We start from the raw sequence: 16,836 nt of genomic DNA, 5'->3' as shown, positions 1-16,836 counted from the left end.
CTGCTACCCTCCTAGGCATACTTTCTATCAATTTCTGACACTCCTCCTTAGCAATCTTTCCCCACTCTACTACAACTCCTCCCATAACTGAAATAGTCCATTAGGTGGGTCTTGATAGGCAGCAAGCATTCTCTTGAGTAATTCCCAAAGATGTTCAATGGGATTGAGGTCTGGAGACTGTGCTGGCCATGATAGGACAGTAATATCATGGTCCTCAAACCATTTGGTGGCCAACTTTGAGGTATGCTTGGGGTCATTATCTTGTTGGAAGATAATGTCTTCTTCATCAATACCTGATTCTTGCATGCTTTTGAGCAGACACTCCTCCAGAATGGAGACATACTGCTCTGCATTCATCCTCCCCTCCACCTCACATAGAATTCCCACCCCATGCCACCCCATGCAGCCCCACACCATCATATTTCCTCCTCCAAACTTAAGAGTACCTTTCACTTCTTTTTCTCCAAGTGGATCTCCTGCCTTTTTCCAAACATACTCTTGATCATCTGACCCCATCCTATTTATTTTAGTTTCATCTGACCAAATAACTCTCTTCCAGTCCTCTATAGTCCAGTGCTGGTGCTTTAAAGCAAATGCTAGTCTCCTTTTCCTATAGGCTGGTGACAGTAGGGGTTTCTTCTTCTTGACTACAGCTTTAAGATTGGCTTCCTTGAGGGTGTTCCTAACTGTTTGAGTGGAGACAGTGGTAGTGATGATGGAATTGATGTATTTTGTGGCTTGAACAGCAGTAGAGGCCTTTCCAGATATAATATGATGAACAAGAGCTCTTTTGTCATGCAGAGTAAGTTTAGAAGGACGACCCATTTTGACATTTTCTTTGTTGGGAATATTCTGGTTGATAACCCTGGCACTAGTTGACTTCCCCAGACCAGTTTTGGAGGCAATCTGCCTGATAAATAGACCAGAGGTGGAGAGAAAAAGGATATTATCTCTTTGAGAAGAGGAAATAGACTTCATGCTGATTATAAGGGACATGATGTTATTGGAAGGGTTTATATATGTACAGGATATTAAAATGAGACCATATTGTCAATATGGGACCATTTATATATATATTTGTAAATGGTGTCATGTCTAAATGATCTGATTTTCATATTTTAATAGAAACTCAAAAAAGTGTCCCAATGAGTCACCTAATTAAAATAGCCATATCTTCGCACGGTGTCAATGTATTCTCACGCTATAGGGGACATAATTGTAGCCGAGAAGCGGAGCTTTTTGGGACCTCCCTTTGACTTAGTCAGATTCTCACACCCTGGCTCGCAATAACACAATTACATGAAAACCTACAAACATTGGGACACTTTTTTGAGCCACTGTATTAATTGTAAAGTGAGAAAAGACGCAGATATGCATCACATTATCCCTATTTGATTGATCATTGCATCACCAGATATGAACAAAGACAAAAATGCCTTACCTTGGCTTTCTTTCCTTTCCGATGGGAACTCACAACAGCAGAGCCTGTACTGTCTGAAATACTAGTATATGATAGAGGAGGCTTCTAAATATTTGACATCAGCCCCAACTGTTTGGATAGAAACTTGAGCTTACTGAGGGACAGCCATGGCCTTTTTGATGTGATTCAGGAGCAAGAGGGTTTGCTGAGATATTTGGCGCGAGGGTTGTGGAGCCCTTAAGTAGGTTTGTCCATGTTCGGGCCTCCGGAACTGCACCAACTTTCTCTAGTTGAGCATTCCCTGTACCTGCACCAAGCGACAACACCAAACCAGCTTTATATGCTGCACATGCCTTCTTTCCTTGCCCAGTAACTGCTGTAATGTGAGATTCCATGACTTTGCACTTTGCCTTTACTTTTGGGGGCTAGACGTAGCTTGAGAGCAAGGGAGCATGATTGACACTAACAAAAGGTAGGAATGTCAGAAGAGAAATAAGCAACAAGACTCAGACAAAACTCACTCAACTCTTAAGGGACTTGGCTGAACCAAGCAACTTATCAGGATTAATATTGTGCAATATGCGCACCAAAGTTACATGGAAATTGTTGGGGCCAAATTTCTCTCTCCCCACTTTTCTCTCCCTCCTACTTTTCTCTCCCTCCCCACCTTTCTCGCTCCCACCATCTTCCCACCTCCAAGTTAAAGGTCTCACCACTCTCCTCCACTAGTTCCACCTTATGAGTGTCTCCAATCTCATATGTCATTTATCTGGTATGATTATACTGACCATACGAGTCTAGAATAGTGGGATGGTTTCATGTTTAATCTGTATCACAGACTGTGTTGGGACAGTATGAGGCTGCAGTAGGTCATAATAACATTTTTACGCGCATATATTCATATCTAGTGCAGAAATGTGATGAGGAGATGACAGAACTTATAGGTCACTGTTTTTAACAGAAACCTAGCATCAGCTCAGTGCGAGGTAAGTCGTCGGTCCCCATGCACCGACTTGCTGATGAACTTATTCACACTAGAAATATGAAACTGAGGACTATTGGCGCGTGACTTTTGTTTGTTTGTGATGCAGTTCTAAACCGTTCACTTGCAACAGGTTGCCAATGATTCTTGAACTTCTGAGACCTGAATTTTGTGCTTACTATGGAGATCTCACACCAGCTCAATGAAAGGTGTGTTGCTACTTTATTTCAGGCATGCAACAAGACCTATTAGCATCCCATTTCAAGTGTATTAACACCCAGTGCAATGCATATCATTTGTCGTCCCATTCAAGCACGTTTGCAAGGCAACTGGTGGGCACACATACAATCATATATAGTACTATTTGAGCATATTTTGAGATAGACCATGCATATGTTCAAATATGATTAGAAAATGTTTGTGCAGAGACAAACATAAATGGACATCTGCGAGTTTACCCCGTCTTATTTGAAATGTGATGTAAGTTTCACACTCTATATAACATGTGATGAGATCTGTTTTTATTTTTGACCACTGCAAAAATCACATCTCAACTCCAAGTTTGATAACTTTCTCCTCTTCACAGATTCGACAGTCCACCATCATTCAGACCATGTTTTTTCACTGGGATCTGGTGGCTCATCTTTTCTGTGATTGTTCTCAATGCATGTATGTCCTCCACACTCTTGTCTGTCAACCTCTTGTGCAACAACCATTCAGGGGACAGCTCAGGCGCATTTTTGAGTCCAGCAATCACTGCAGAAACGAGAAAATGACTGTATCCAGATTGAGTATAGATAGAACAGTCAACCATACCCAAACTAGATACAAGCAAGGTCGTCTGTCTAAGTCCAAAACATGTATGAAAGGGCTCACTGCCCTGCTGCTAGTTCCGAAGTTCCTTCATAAGAATAAGTACCTGCATGGTGTATTGGCGGATTGCCTCATTCATCAATACCTAGATATTGTCTTAAAACTGCTTAAGGAGGCTGCTCTACATGGCATGATGCTCTCAGATCCCATTAGACAGAGCCACTATTGTTTCACTCCACTTGCAAGTTATATTGTCAATACTCCTGAAGCCATGATGTTAGCCTGCATCAGTGGAAAGTCACCATGTACAAACAATTTGGAGATTCCTTTTACCATGAACCTCATATGGCATCAATCACTCTTGCACAAATATCTGTTATTTGCACATGAGCTGATCCATCAGATCTACAGGCCTTCTTTTGTGAAGTGCAAAAATTCCACTTGAATGGTGTCTTTGAGCCATTTTGGCGGGACTGGGTGCTTACAGATCCCTCCTGTTTCTTCACACCTGAGACACTCCATGTCTATTATGAGCCTCTTCTTATAACCCCACCTTGCGCTTCTCCTGCGCTTCGCACCGCTTAACCGCTCCATAATGCACTCTGCGCCGCTCAAGCACTCTATATCCGTGCTCGCACCTCACACACTTTCCCACACTTCACATCAGCCGACGAGCGGCACCCTCCACACCAATCCCTAGATCTCTGCTGCACTTGCTTCCCCTTTAGGGTCAAATGCTCTTGTCACTACAAGCATAGCAGCTTAGGCAAGCAAGACCCAACATATAGTTCAGTATAACACCATCTGAATTGTTGTTTCTACACCGGATCCACCCAAACAAGAGCACAAAAAGAGTAAAAAGGGTGAAAGACATGAGGGGAGACTGCCAGGGGGGAGTGAGGCACCTGGCAGAGGCAGTACTTTCAATTCAAACTCAACTATTGAACACATAGTTGTGGGGCTTCAGAATAGCCTCACAGTGGCACTTTCTCGACACAGACTCAAAGCTAATCGAGCAAATTGTGTATGGAGTGGGGTGCACTCAATCACTGCAATAAAGGGAGAAAATATCTCCCACAAACCTGACATTGTTATGTCAGATCAGGGAAGTGTGCTGCAAAATCCTTTAACACCAAGGCACATATGTATTATCTTGAAGCACCAGCCCTAGAGGCACTTCACCCTCATGCTATCTCTATGTAATCACTATCATGAACTTCATGTCCACATATACGACCACTCTTGTTCTGCTGTATCACCTTCATTCCATATTGACTGACAGAAGGACCAATTTCTGCAAATCCTCTCATCTATTGTCTTTGGCAATGATGAGTGCATCGGTTTTGATATGACAATGAACATTTGACAGCTTGAACTCCCTATACTATCACGTTATTCTCGTCCTCTTCAGGAGATTGCATGCTCTGACAAAGAGGGTCATTACTCATGGTACATCCAGTACATAGGCCAAGTCAGAAGATATGGCCTCAGGTGAGGAGTTAGGTGAGTCAGATGAGGACTCAACAAGTCAGGCGAGTCAGATGAAGCTTCCAGCCAGGAGTCAAGATATGAGTCAGCTTCATCATACAAATCTTCACCCTCACAGACTTCCAGTGATGATTGCCCATCAAGCATCTTCTCCTCCTTTGAGCTACATAGATGAGCAGCCTGATATCAGGACTGGTCCTCCTGCACTCCCCTCTGAGCTAGTTCCTTTCATTGCCCAAACTTCTGTTCCTCTAAATTTGTCACCAATCAGTAAAATTCAAGTCAACGACAACTGGTACAATATCCTGGAGGTCATATTTTCAAGTCATAGCCTGGTTGGTTGGTCATGACACTGTTTGCTACTTGGCCAGGAAGGATGACCAAGAGTACATCATCAAGGTCCACTGGGTCCTTGGAAATGCAGATGATGAAGATATCTTAAATGAGGTCATTATATTGAAGAAGATGCAGGGTGTCTGTGGTGTCCTGGAACTCATAGAATTCAGCAAAGTTAAGCTGTTGACTGGTGAGGTTGACAATACACTGATTTACTGCTATCAAGAGCTGCCTAGCATAGTCAACACTTGCCACACTCATTTTTGCCTCATTATGAAGCCCTGAGGGCAACCTTTACATAAATTTCAAATGAAGTTGGAATCTATTTAAGCTATATGTGACATCATGACCAGTAAGCATATCTCTCCTTCCAAATATACATATAGTATGTTGATACTAACCAGGAAGTGATCTCCCAGTTCAACAGGAAGCACATGCATGAGGTATTTCCATTCATGTCACAGCAGCTCCTTTTGGCAATTGAATCCGTCAAGCAAGACTATTTCAGATGATCTTGAATCACTGTTTTACATCTTTTCTTTGGTCTGCATTGGATGCAGTGACACACTTGGCATGGAACACCATTTGAACACTGAAAGCATGGCTTCCACATGCATGGAGCAACCGGAGTATTGCTGGATGCTTTAATACCAAAGTGTCATTAATGACCAACTCACAAGCTTTGGTGCAATGGAATATATCAGTCTCATTTACCGATGGCTGCAGAAGACGAATTAGGTGGCAAAATTCTGGGCATTCAATGATATTGATTGCCTGAAGAAAATCACTAACCATAGCACATAGAAAGTGCAATCGACTCACCTGATCGTCAGCAATAATGAATTTGACAATGTGTTTATGCATCTCATTGAGAGTAAACACAGGCAATGTATCATCTGGAGTCGGCAGGCTGGTTCCAGGGAGTGAGACAGGACTAGGGAGAGTACCGAGTGACTCTAATGTGCAAGCCAGTGTGTGCGAGGAATGATAGCTAGATGAGAAGGGGTGAAAGGGGAAGAAAGGGTGAAGTGGGGCAAAACTCAAATAGACCTTTGGAGACAAGTATATGATTCAGCCCAAGGGGATTGCTACTGAGAACGATTCCTCTATGTAAAATTGGAGGGAAATCACTGTAACTAATAAGGGTGGTTGAGAATGGATGGAGTGCGAGGACTAGCACAATGCAATGCGAGCGCAAGTGAGCCGCCATTGACACGGTGCAAAGTGAGGTTGAGTGGCCAAAGGTACATTGACACGTGGTAATGTGTGGTCGTGTAGAAACTGGTATGCGGGCTCCGCGAAGTGTTAAGGCGAAGTGGCAAAAATGGTGGATTCGTAAGTAGCGCGATGGCTACTTTAGCAAGGAATTGGTGGGATAACACAGCCGGTAGGTAGACATGCATGGCGGATGATGCAAAGTTTAGACTTTAAGTTCGGACAAAAATGCGTGCAAGTGGATGATAATTCCAAGCAGGAGGTAAGATGATACATGAAATTCATAAGTAAGTATATATGAGAACGTGCCAAAGCGCTGTTCAGAGCCGAGTAGGTAGCAGTTGTAGGTAATAAGGGTCCATGATGAAAGTGATAGAGATATAAACGAAATAGCGTCGGAATAATGGTCAGTCTATTCCAAAACAAGTGAAATACACACCGATAGACCAGCGGAGGACAGGATAAGGACGCACAATGGAGCCAAGTAAAAGCCAGTATGGTCTGATACATGCGCGTGAGCCGCAACCATCAGCCGATAGCGGAAAAGATGTGGGCTGCGAGGACCTATGGGACGACACAAAAATAGCCTTTACAAGGCCACAAGGACTAAGTCCTACACCGGATCTTTCAGCCTTTGACACATGGTCGTGATTTACCAGCCTTCATTCAAAAGAGTCTTCAGTCGCGATGACTTATAGAGACATGCCAGTGCTGACACTCTGCCTCACTCCAGGTAAATGTCGGTGTATTCGGTGAAGGTGTGTGCACGACGAGTTGAGGTGCTTGTACTAGGAATGTATGATGTAACATGGTAATTAACATCAAGGTTGTGGATTTTTCTGGTGAAGAATGTCAGAAAGAATAATAGATTGCAGATACAATACTCACTCACAGGCTTTGTAGACATTGGAATGAGTTGTAGGGTCCTGTCTGAAGAAGGAATGTATATTGGCAGAGGATTTAGGTGGTTTTGCTTGGCCACTAGTGGTGAGAGGGTCGGTGATAGCCAGTACTCATAGTGGTCTGAAGTGGGCTGTTGCCTGCTGCAGGCCTTACTGCAGATGCAGGTGAGTTAACCATGTCATCTTCCTCATCCCCGGAGACATTCTCAAGGTGGAAGGATTCCCTTTCATCTCCATTGTTTTGTCTGAATCGGAGAGGAGGCTAACAATGCCTTTTGAGGATTGTGAAAAATATTCGCATTCACTGCAGCAGCCATGGGAGCAACAGTGATGGGAGCACCAGCAGGAGTGGAAGCATCAATGAAACCGGGAGTAACAGAAGCAGCAATGGGAGTAGTAGCAGTGGCTTTGGTAGCAAGCTGGGAAGTGTTCTTCCATCGAGGAGGCATGTCATTGTTGATGGTTGGTGGACGGTGGTGATAGCGATATATATTTGCCTGGGGAAACTCCAGAACATGCTGATGAATGTGCTCACACTAGGACTCACCACCTCTATGACAACCGAGGCCAACATGGATGATACAGAAGCCAAAGGTGGCAATCCCCATCAATAAGCAGTGCCAAGTCGTCGTTATTACATAGTATGACTTGTCTGCTGGTTGAAATCACCATGATGATTCATGCAACAGGTGTAACCTGCAGGCTACAGCATGTTGACATTGAGGGCGCTGCATGGGAGTTGAAGAAATCATATTACATAATACCAAGTATTATTATTGTGCATAGGCACTGGCAGCTGTGTCATATTGTATAGTATATACACATACAGTGTTTGTACAAAAATAGGAGGGGCCATTACATGGATGTAAACTTGCAATTATATTAATTCATATGACACAGGAACATAAATGAACTACTCACACAAGTTGATCTGTGAAGCGGTGGGCATGGAGGCACTGCCTCAATTACCCAAGGTTCATGGGATACTGAAGGGGAATTGTACATCATGCTGGTTGAAATCCAGCAAGCATGCAAGCTGGTACAGGTGATGTAGAACTGAGCATATGAAGTAATGAACGAAGGTGGTTATAATCAGGATCCTCTGAGAGCATGAGAGAGCATGTGTAAATGAGGATTGTTGCGAACTCGACAGGAATTCCACAACATAAATTTTCAATGGTAGTGTTCACCTTGCACTCAAGTATCAAAGAGCTGGAGAGTTTCTCTTCATTGCTGGTTAACCACGGAAGAGAGCCTTGCAAAAAGTAGATTAACATGTATGTAAGTGACTCAAGGTCATCATGATGACCCAGTTCGACTCCCAGGTGGTTGTTGATCAATGCAAAAGTAGGAGTGCCAGTGACACGTTGATCTTGGTGAAATGGAATATGAACACTGGTTGATGTATTCCAGAATTCCTTTGCAATGCCAAAATCGATAATGAAGGCAGTGTCCCTCAAATCACCAAGCCCCACTACAACATTCTGCGGTTTTAGATCACCATGAATATATTCAAGACGTGAGAGCTAGGGAAGTGGGTCAGCGATTTGCATGTGCAACAACCCACACACAACTGACCAGCTGGTCTCCTAGAGTAATATGGTATCAAGGCTGAATTTTTGGTTGTAAGGAATAGACTGTATAGTGATGGCCCAAGGAGGTCAAGAACCAGAGCGTGATACGTAACTCCCTACCAAACCAAAGGACATGGGGAATACCAACACCACCTTCGAGGTGTTTCAAAATTTTGTATTCATGCTGCACAGAAGATGAGTTGCTGATGGGTTCAAGTTTAATGGCAACTGCATCATCCTTGATGATGTTCCATGCACAATACATGACAGCTAAATGGAGTGCAAATGTTGAATTATCATGTAGCTGGTATTATGTGCATAATGTATCATATGAACTAGATCCCAAGACATCTCCTAACCTAAATTTTCCATCAACTCAAACAGAGGTCTTATCCATGGTGTATACAATAAGCAAAGAGTCAGGGAATCTAGCCAACACTGAGAGACAATAAGAAAAGTTCAATTCAACCGCCACACTCCTTGTGGTAGTGTTATGGTCTGTGTACTTCAGTCTCTTTCTATCTTGAGACCCAATAGCCAGGTAAGCTCTCCTAGGTTGTTATCTTGAACCTTTGTATTTGTTCTAGATGCTTCAAAGTCACTGCCATGTCGTCGACTGGTACTGTTACAATAGTGTCTTCTTCTTCTTCCCTTTGGTATGAAGTTGAATACTAAGCCTGAGAATATCAACCACTCGAGGATCTGCTACGACTGCACTAGTCTTTTAGGTGTGCCAGTCGCTGGTAGTCCTCATTGAATGCTGTGATCTTCATCTTTCAAGATGAGGAGAAGCTGGTTGAAATGGGTGAGAATGGGACACAAGGAGGAGATCCATCTGACTGTCTGAGGAACTGTGAAGCAAGTACTCTAGGGGAATGCCAATGGTCTACAATGATGGGAGAACATCCCATGAAAGAAATATACTAGTTTGATGACCTGAGACCACACTGTAACAACAAGTGATCTGCAGGAATGGCTAGAGAGAGTCTTAAGGGTATTCTTCACAACTGAAGATGTTGAGAAAGCATGAGCGGCATTGGTTGCTAGGATTAGCTGTGTAAGATCCAACATCATGGACTGTAGTTCATTGATAATGAGAGCTTGGGCTTCATTTGAGCATTTGATGATGATGGGGAATAGGGGACTATGCAGGCCTGTGTTATTGATATTAAGGCTACGATGAATGAGCTTTGTGAACAGATATAACAAGAATTGCTGAGCTCACCACTGTTCCTTAATGCCCATATCCTGCCCAATGAAGCATTTAAGGCTAATAGCTAGTCCTATGCTCATAACTGACCGTTCATAGAGACAGATCCAAATGTTCCTCGTAAAAAGTCGGAAGGACCCACACACTGGACAAAGGTCGTGAAGGTAAGCTTAAGGTAGCTACTGGTAAAGTTGACACTGATTGCAGAAGATCCCCATTGGATGGCTCACTAGAAGAAGACTGATGGCTTCCAGTAAGGCTTTGTGCAGTGCTGCAGGCACAATTCTCAGCATCTTGCCTTACACTGCAGGTATTTTCCCATGTTCCTCCACAAACATCCAAAAAAACATTAATTGAGAAGATAGAAATTTCCCCTCATTTTTCCTGTCAAAACATTGAAAAAAGTAATTCATGTTTCAATGATGTTCTGTGTGTGGGACATGATGCAAAAATTAATCATGTTCCTTCAAGGATAATGCTATATTTTTTTCCATGTATTGTCTTCTTGGAGGGTGCTCAATGTGTCCCCAAAGTCTCTGAGCTTGGTTCTAAAATGCAGCATCAGTCTGTCAATGTATCTCAAGGTATTTAGGAATTTGATGGCCCTCAGATACAATATCCATCCAGTAGTACATCCCCACTCCTAGCCTGAAGATGTAGCTGACAACATTATAGGTCAGCATCACAAGACAAATGAGTGACCTCATCTTCCTGACCCTACTTCCCTAGAGCTCTTATGTTATGTGACCAGGAAAAAGAATTCAATGAACAATAAGGATCTTAATGACATGCAGCAACCAGCTAAAGGCAGACATGGGCTAAAACACATACAGCTGTTAGCCTGGTCACAAGCCTGATATGGCGAAGCTTGTAAGTGTATTATCATTGGCTTTCTCTCATTATTTCCTCATACTTCCTGGCATCCAGTTATATAAGGATCTCTCGACATGGCGCTCAGGGTAAAGGTAGGCTCAAAGTTTTTATGTGATGGTGTGGATGAACAGATTTGTTGAGGTACAATCTCATGAACATCTAAATAACAAGGCACTGCAGGGAAAAACACAAAACTTTGCCAACCCTGCACTTTGTGATGTCATCATCACATTCATGCACACTGGCCCATATAGAATTATTCAAAGACATCTAGACATTTCCAGCAAGCAGTTGCCATTGTCATGCTTGACTTTAGTTTGTGCTATGGTATTTTCTCAATTTTATTTTTACATTTGACAACAGACTGACTTTTTTATAGTTCATTTGTGTTCTCAATGGCCTCATCAAAAAACAGCAGTGGACAATCATTCCATAAATTCACTATTAAGGAATATGGCCCAACCTACAAATCTGCACTAAAGTCACTCTAAGATATCATGCTACATAAGGAACAACAATGTCATTACCTAGTCTGCCATTCAAGGAGCCTATTCATCCTTTGTTGCACGGTAGGGCCAGGGACATCTTCAAAGATCTCCACAATGTTGTTCCAGAAGGCTTCATAATCAAAGTCGCCATCCACAGTGTACCACGATGAGATACCTGATAGAGCAAAACATACCTGCCATACAAAAGTTAGATGCTAGACATTCAATTAATAGATATCACGATCTGCTCACTTGACAAATGATGTATATGATAGCATGAGGTGTGACCTTTCTCATGTTGATGATCAAGGCAATGCATATTTTCACCTTTGTATGGTCTGATTTTTGCTGGGTGCACCTGGTGTTCTCAAGAATGTCAGCTCTATCACCATTGCCACCAGCTTCCTTCACAGAGGAAGGTGATGTAAAGATGGCCTTGAGTACCAAGCCAACTAATCAGAACCAAAAGCTTGGACTTGAGGAAACTTCCTTCAAGGTTGTCACAGTTGATTTTGTAGCCCTCATAAGTGAACATCAGCCAAGAGTTTTCCGACACAATGTAATTTGATGTTTGATCACAGATACCAGCATTCATGCTACCCAAACATCAGCATCATGCAATGCTTGACAAGTATTGGTGCTCACTGGTCATTGTTCCAGTCCCACTCAGTAGGGCAGAGCAATGCCCCACAGATATCACTTATAAAGCCTTGTGAGTACTTGTCATGAGGCTTGATCAGAGGAGATGGACAAAATTCCTGATTAACCTACACAGCAATGAGCTCCTTGAGGCAGAAGGTATCATTGCCACATGCAGCATCTGCTTCTTTTTTGAGCTAAAAGACAATTAGGGAAATTCTTTGCAAACAAATATTACATACCTTCTTCAACATATCTTTGGATTCTTCATGTTCGAATTCTCCAATCTTCTCTTGAAACCATGCAGTGTCTGCGAGAGTTCAATGTAGCCCCATTGCGTGTGATTCTGCCTGTGTGATAATACAATTCATAGAAATGATAGAGGAAACAGTCGATGACATACTCCAAGGTTGATACCACATCATCTGAGCAATGTTTGTACCTGCAATCATTCTCGTTGACCAAGTCCTCCAAACTAGTATAGAGGCAGACCATGTGACAAATGACCCTACCTTGTGCAATGTAATAGCTGGTCTTTCTTCAAGAATAAATTGATATTAGCAAGTGCTGACATGCACAAAGTATGTTTTGTACATGAACATGGCAAATATCTAGCTTGTAATACCCTTCATAATAGCCTATGGTTATGCCTAGAATTTTCTTTGTAGCATTCATAATTTAGTTGAGTATGTTCGGGCTCAAAATAAGTGCAACACTACTTAACTGTTAAGACCGTGCACAAAGGGTAGGACTGATTCTGAGGGGCTTGGCTTCAGCTCATGTGCTGCACCCCTTACCCAAGTATGTGCCCTTAATTTCAGAATGATGTCTGGAGGAAGTCCAAAGAAGTCCGAAGGAGCGCGGGAAATTTCAGACAGACATTCCAGATGAGTGCAAGTAACTTCCAGATGAGTGTGGGAAAGTTCTGGAGGAACTTCTGAAAATTACAATGAGGTTTCGTCCTGATACAGATATGTATAATGGCTACTTAGGACATGTCCTGAGTAGAAGCAAACAGAGGAAAGGCTGCAAGGACAAAGTCCAAAGCAGAATAGGTCTGGAGGACCGCAGGAAAGTTCTGGATGAACTTCTGGAAACTTTGGATGAGTGGAGGATTGGAGGAGCAGAGCTCTGGCCTAGGGAGTTTCTCCCTAGGCCCAAGATGGAAATTGACTAAGTTAGAAGACTAGAACTGATATGAGGACTTAGAGTGAGATCTAGTGCGAGGAATAATATGATATTCAGACTGAGGAACTACAGGACATATACAAGAGTTTATATACTAAGTGACTATCGGAAAGATCAATAAGCAAAGGTCTGAGGCTATGTATGAAGCATAAGCAAAGTTATCAAACGCGAGTCAGAAATGAAGCATAGGTTAACAGATCAGTAAGCATACCGGTAGTAAGTATAACCGAGGTACCAGGAACAAGGAATACCAGATAGGCTGTGTTAACGTTATATGCACAGGAAATGAATGAAGTAGCTTATCATATATCAGATCAGATCAGATATGGTCCGGACAAGATGCATGGATGTATGGAATATGACATTAGGGCGATAGGACAAAGGATGAATGAAGCAGGCTAGCTGTGGAGGTATGGAGGTCTTGTGTACGGAGGTAAAGGGATTTGAATGTGGATGTGCGGATGTAGATGTGCAGAGGTGCAGGGATCTGGATGGGTAGAGGACTGGAGACATGGATAAGGCGTCCAAAGGTCCGGATGAGGCATGGGAATATTGTTGGACATAGGGCCGGAATATTTGCACACTTCTTATTTTCTTCACCACTTTCCTAATGAAAGTCTATCTAAAATCACCAAATATGTCAAAATTGTATACATAGACAGGTGTCCACTATATGAAATGACTACACTTTGCAATTCAAACATGTCAAAACTGTCCACTATATCAGCCACTATACATTTCCTATGCAAATAAGCCAAAATTGTGTCCAACAAACAAAAGACAACACTTTTCAATACTACACTTTTCCTATACAAATAAGCCAAAACTGTGCCCAACAAACAAAAGACTACACTTTTTCAATACAAACAAATGTCCACTAATTTAACACAACACTTTCCTTATATGAATAAGCAAAAATTGTGTTCACCAAACAAAAAACTACACTTTTATGATACAAACAAGTATCTACCAATTCAACTCAACACTTTCCTTATCCAAATAACTCAAAAAATGCAATTATCACACATTCATGATCCTGATAAGTCAAATTAAATTTGTTTCATGATACATTGTCTACATTACTACACTACACTACACTACACCTAAACAAGGTCTTACACAAGTAAAGGTAGGCTTACTAAGTCCTGTATCTGCATTTGACTATGATGGCCTTATTGTCTGAGAAGTCTTAGAGTTTATGGATGAAAAATGAGTTAAGGAAAGTAAAGGCTAGCCTGATTATAAAATCCTACCTATTCTGTTTTTCTTTTTTCTTGGCCTTTGAAGAGGCCTTTGGTATAGGTGCTAGAGAGTTAAGAGATTGCTTCTGTGCAGCTCTAGACTTACAAAGCTTCTTCTTAGTAGGGGGGTGAGTGATAACATCATCAACCTTTTTAAGTTGCTCTGCTGCCCTTTCATTACCAGCATTTGTGTGCTACTGCATGATCTAAAGATCATAATTTTCCCCCCCTCAATTCAACTGCTAAGCCCTGTTTATATATTACTAATGTTCCTCCACAAAAATTTCCTATAGGCAGAACAAAACAAAACTTCTCATCCTTAGCATTACAGTAAACCACAGTACAAATGTTAGTATTCAAGATTAATAAGAAGAAAAATTAAATAGAAAAGAATTCTTATCCTGGAAGTAGATCTACTTCAACTGGAGGATAAGGTCATATCTAATTGTAGCTAACACTCCCCTCATTTATACTTATAAGCTAGTGGGAGGGGACATCCTTAAGAGCATCTTAACCCTAGTTGGCCTTCAGTATTAATAATTGCCATAACAATAGTTTAAAAGGACCTTTGTAGTATATCTGTTCCACCATAAGAAATGTATACATTCAAATATCTGGGTCTATATTAATCTGGGTATTAGCTGATACACCAGATACACCGGATACACCTACAGCTATTCTTGTAATGACAAAAGATTAATGCTGAAAGATATTTTTACTATGAAAACAAGATATTAAATTATTTATAAGATAGTCCCAGATATGAGTGAGCAATGCTCTACATATAAATGTCATGAGAGATTTGTTAGAGTTTTGGATATCCAAAGTGCCTCTTGCAGTAATATTAAGTAAGAAATAAAAGTAGGTAGTATAGTAGGAAAACTCACTTTGAAACAATAGTGCTAGGAATCTTAATATAAAAGTCTGAAAGCTTACAGCCATCTTGATAGAAATCTGCAAGCTAAAGAGGTATCAGCTAAGACTGACAGAATACCCTATCACTCGCCTTGTTGACCAAGTCTTCAACATCCTTTACAATGGTGGTGGGCAATACCCGCAAACAAACTGTCCAGCTTATATAAGCAAAAAACCCTATGTCTGCAGAAAACACGGTGTCAGGGTGTATAATAGTAATTACAGCTACTATTACTATGAAATGTTAGTATTTATGTTACTTATAACTATTCTACTTGTATAGTGACTGTAGTAGGTGTGGCAGTATGTACCAATGTATGAGTAAAAGTGTAATTAAAGGTTGTTGTTGAATTAATATGTTAATATTTGACTTGAGAATTGATTAAATTGAGAAAATTAACTTTGTCGTCAAGTGATTCACCATGCCGTCGTGCTTTGTAGTGCTCGACAACCAATAGCAGCACCTGCAAGTGAGCATGCTTACTGCTAAAGTGAGTTTTTTTTCAGGATTATCTTCTCCTTACCTAGGCAACAGTGAAGCTCGAGCTGATCTTTGATAGGCTGATCAAGCATTGTATTGAGCAATGCATCGTCAACAATGATTTTGAGCACAGAAAAGTACTTGGCAATGGAAGCCTTCTTGGTGTGGCGTTCTGCTTCCTTCTTGTGATTCTCCTCAGCAACCGTCTTCTTGTACTGGATGACAGTGTCTCGTTGGTGCATCTCAATTCCACTGGCATCGATTTGGTGAGCTTCCTTCTGTATATGTGCATGATCTTCATCAATAAACAATGCATTCATAAAATCTTTGCGTTTCGTTGTGTGTGAAGGCTGCCTGGTTTGAAAAATGACCAACCGTAAGACTTGGCTTGTCACACGAGTGTCTCCGCCACATCCCAAGTATCCCCTCATTCACATCATTGGTGATGGGCATTGCTGTGAGCTCATGTTCTTCAGCTGACGACAAGGCTATTAGGCCACCTGCAGCAAACTCCTTTGTAAATTGTTCCCATGTTTCCAGCGCACCTCCCAAAAATGCGACAAAGACTTCTATAAGGTGTGGGAGTGTTCCTGCATTATGCATATCTATGATGGCTTGGATCACAAGCAAGTCATCCCACGGCTTCTTGTCAAACGTGGCACAAAGGTAAGAGTCTGGATGAAAATCAAAGATGACAGATGGCTTATTGATGATGGTTTTGATGTGATTCTTAAGGTCGTCATGGAGAAGGCTCAAATTGAGAACATTGAGGTCTTCAGTTCCAGGTGCACGAACCAGCCGCATGTAGGGTTTCGTGATCAACTGACTGTACAGTGTTAAGGCAGCTAATTCTACCAGTGTAGCCATATCATGAAGAGCTTTGTCAAGATTCTCTTCCATGTGGTTCAGGTGCGCATTTGTCTTGTTGTTGCGAATGAAGTCGAGGAAATCGAGGTAATGTTTGAGATATTTAATCAACTCAGTAGCAGCATCACAATGAGAGTGATAGCATGTGTTACTGGTGTCAGGAAACTTGTTCAATGTGCCCATGACATTGCCTTTAACCTGTAT

General features: G+C 41.8%; 6 protein-coding genes across 6 annotated transcripts; 2 read left to right on the top strand and 4 right to left on the bottom strand.

Annotated features, from left to right (window-relative positions):
• Positions 1–1,376: 1,376 nt before the first annotated feature.
• F5891DRAFT_978257 (uncharacterized protein) lies at positions 1,377–2,185 on the bottom strand (the record flags this gene model as incomplete). The annotated part of the gene is made up of 5 exons (XM_041376776.1): positions 1,377–1,387; positions 1,475–1,502; positions 1,576–1,845; positions 2,008–2,105; positions 2,134–2,185. 5 exons carry the CDS (start codon positions 2,183–2,185, stop codon positions 1,377–1,379), a joined length of 459 nt encoding a protein of 152 aa, XP_041228339.1.
• A 1,094-nt stretch (positions 2,186–3,279) lies between these two features.
• F5891DRAFT_912278 (uncharacterized protein) lies at positions 3,280–3,516 on the top strand (the record flags this gene model as incomplete). Its single annotated transcript, XM_041373645.1, has 1 exon — positions 3,280–3,516. A coding segment is annotated over one exon (237 nt), but the record flags the coding sequence as incomplete, so codon positions are not given.
• A 92-nt stretch (positions 3,517–3,608) lies between these two features.
• On the top strand, positions 3,609–3,800 carry F5891DRAFT_948322 (uncharacterized protein; the record flags this gene model as incomplete). The annotated part of the gene is made up of 1 exon (XM_041374800.1): positions 3,609–3,800. A coding segment is annotated over one exon (192 nt), but the record flags the coding sequence as incomplete, so codon positions are not given.
• Positions 3,801–8,160: 4,360 nt separating this feature from the next.
• Positions 8,161–8,995, bottom strand: F5891DRAFT_1185888 (casein kinase I isoform delta; the record flags this gene model as incomplete). The annotated part of the gene is made up of 3 exons (XM_041366609.1): positions 8,161–8,682; positions 8,735–8,745; positions 8,851–8,995. 3 exons carry the CDS (start codon positions 8,993–8,995, stop codon positions 8,161–8,163), a joined length of 678 nt encoding a protein of 225 aa, XP_041228336.1.
• A 2,341-nt stretch (positions 8,996–11,336) lies between these two features.
• F5891DRAFT_978255 (uncharacterized protein) lies at positions 11,337–12,392 on the bottom strand (the record flags this gene model as incomplete). Its single annotated transcript, XM_041376775.1, is given in 7 exon segments — positions 11,337–11,476; positions 11,496–11,516; positions 11,746–11,897; positions 11,947–12,000; positions 12,073–12,137; positions 12,183–12,250; positions 12,344–12,392. 7 exon segments carry the CDS (start codon positions 12,390–12,392, stop codon positions 11,337–11,339), a joined length of 549 nt encoding a protein of 182 aa, XP_041228335.1.
• A 3,673-nt stretch (positions 12,393–16,065) lies between these two features.
• Positions 16,066–16,665, bottom strand: F5891DRAFT_948147 (uncharacterized protein; the record flags this gene model as incomplete). The annotated part of the gene is made up of 1 exon (XM_041374785.1): positions 16,066–16,665. The coding sequence occupies one exon, from the start codon at positions 16,663–16,665 to the stop codon at positions 16,066–16,068; it is 600 nt and encodes a 199-aa protein (XP_041228334.1).
• Positions 16,666–16,836: the final 171 nt, after the last annotated feature.

Source organism: Suillus fuscotomentosus (genome assembly GCF_016647785.1).
Source record: "Suillus fuscotomentosus strain FC203 chromosome Unknown F5891scaffold_15, whole genome shotgun sequence".
In the NCBI taxonomy this organism is placed as follows: domain Eukaryota; kingdom Fungi; phylum Basidiomycota; class Agaricomycetes; order Boletales; family Suillaceae; genus Suillus; species Suillus fuscotomentosus.
Note: the sequence above shows the minus strand (reverse complement) of the source record. Positions and strands in the feature narration are given on the sequence as shown.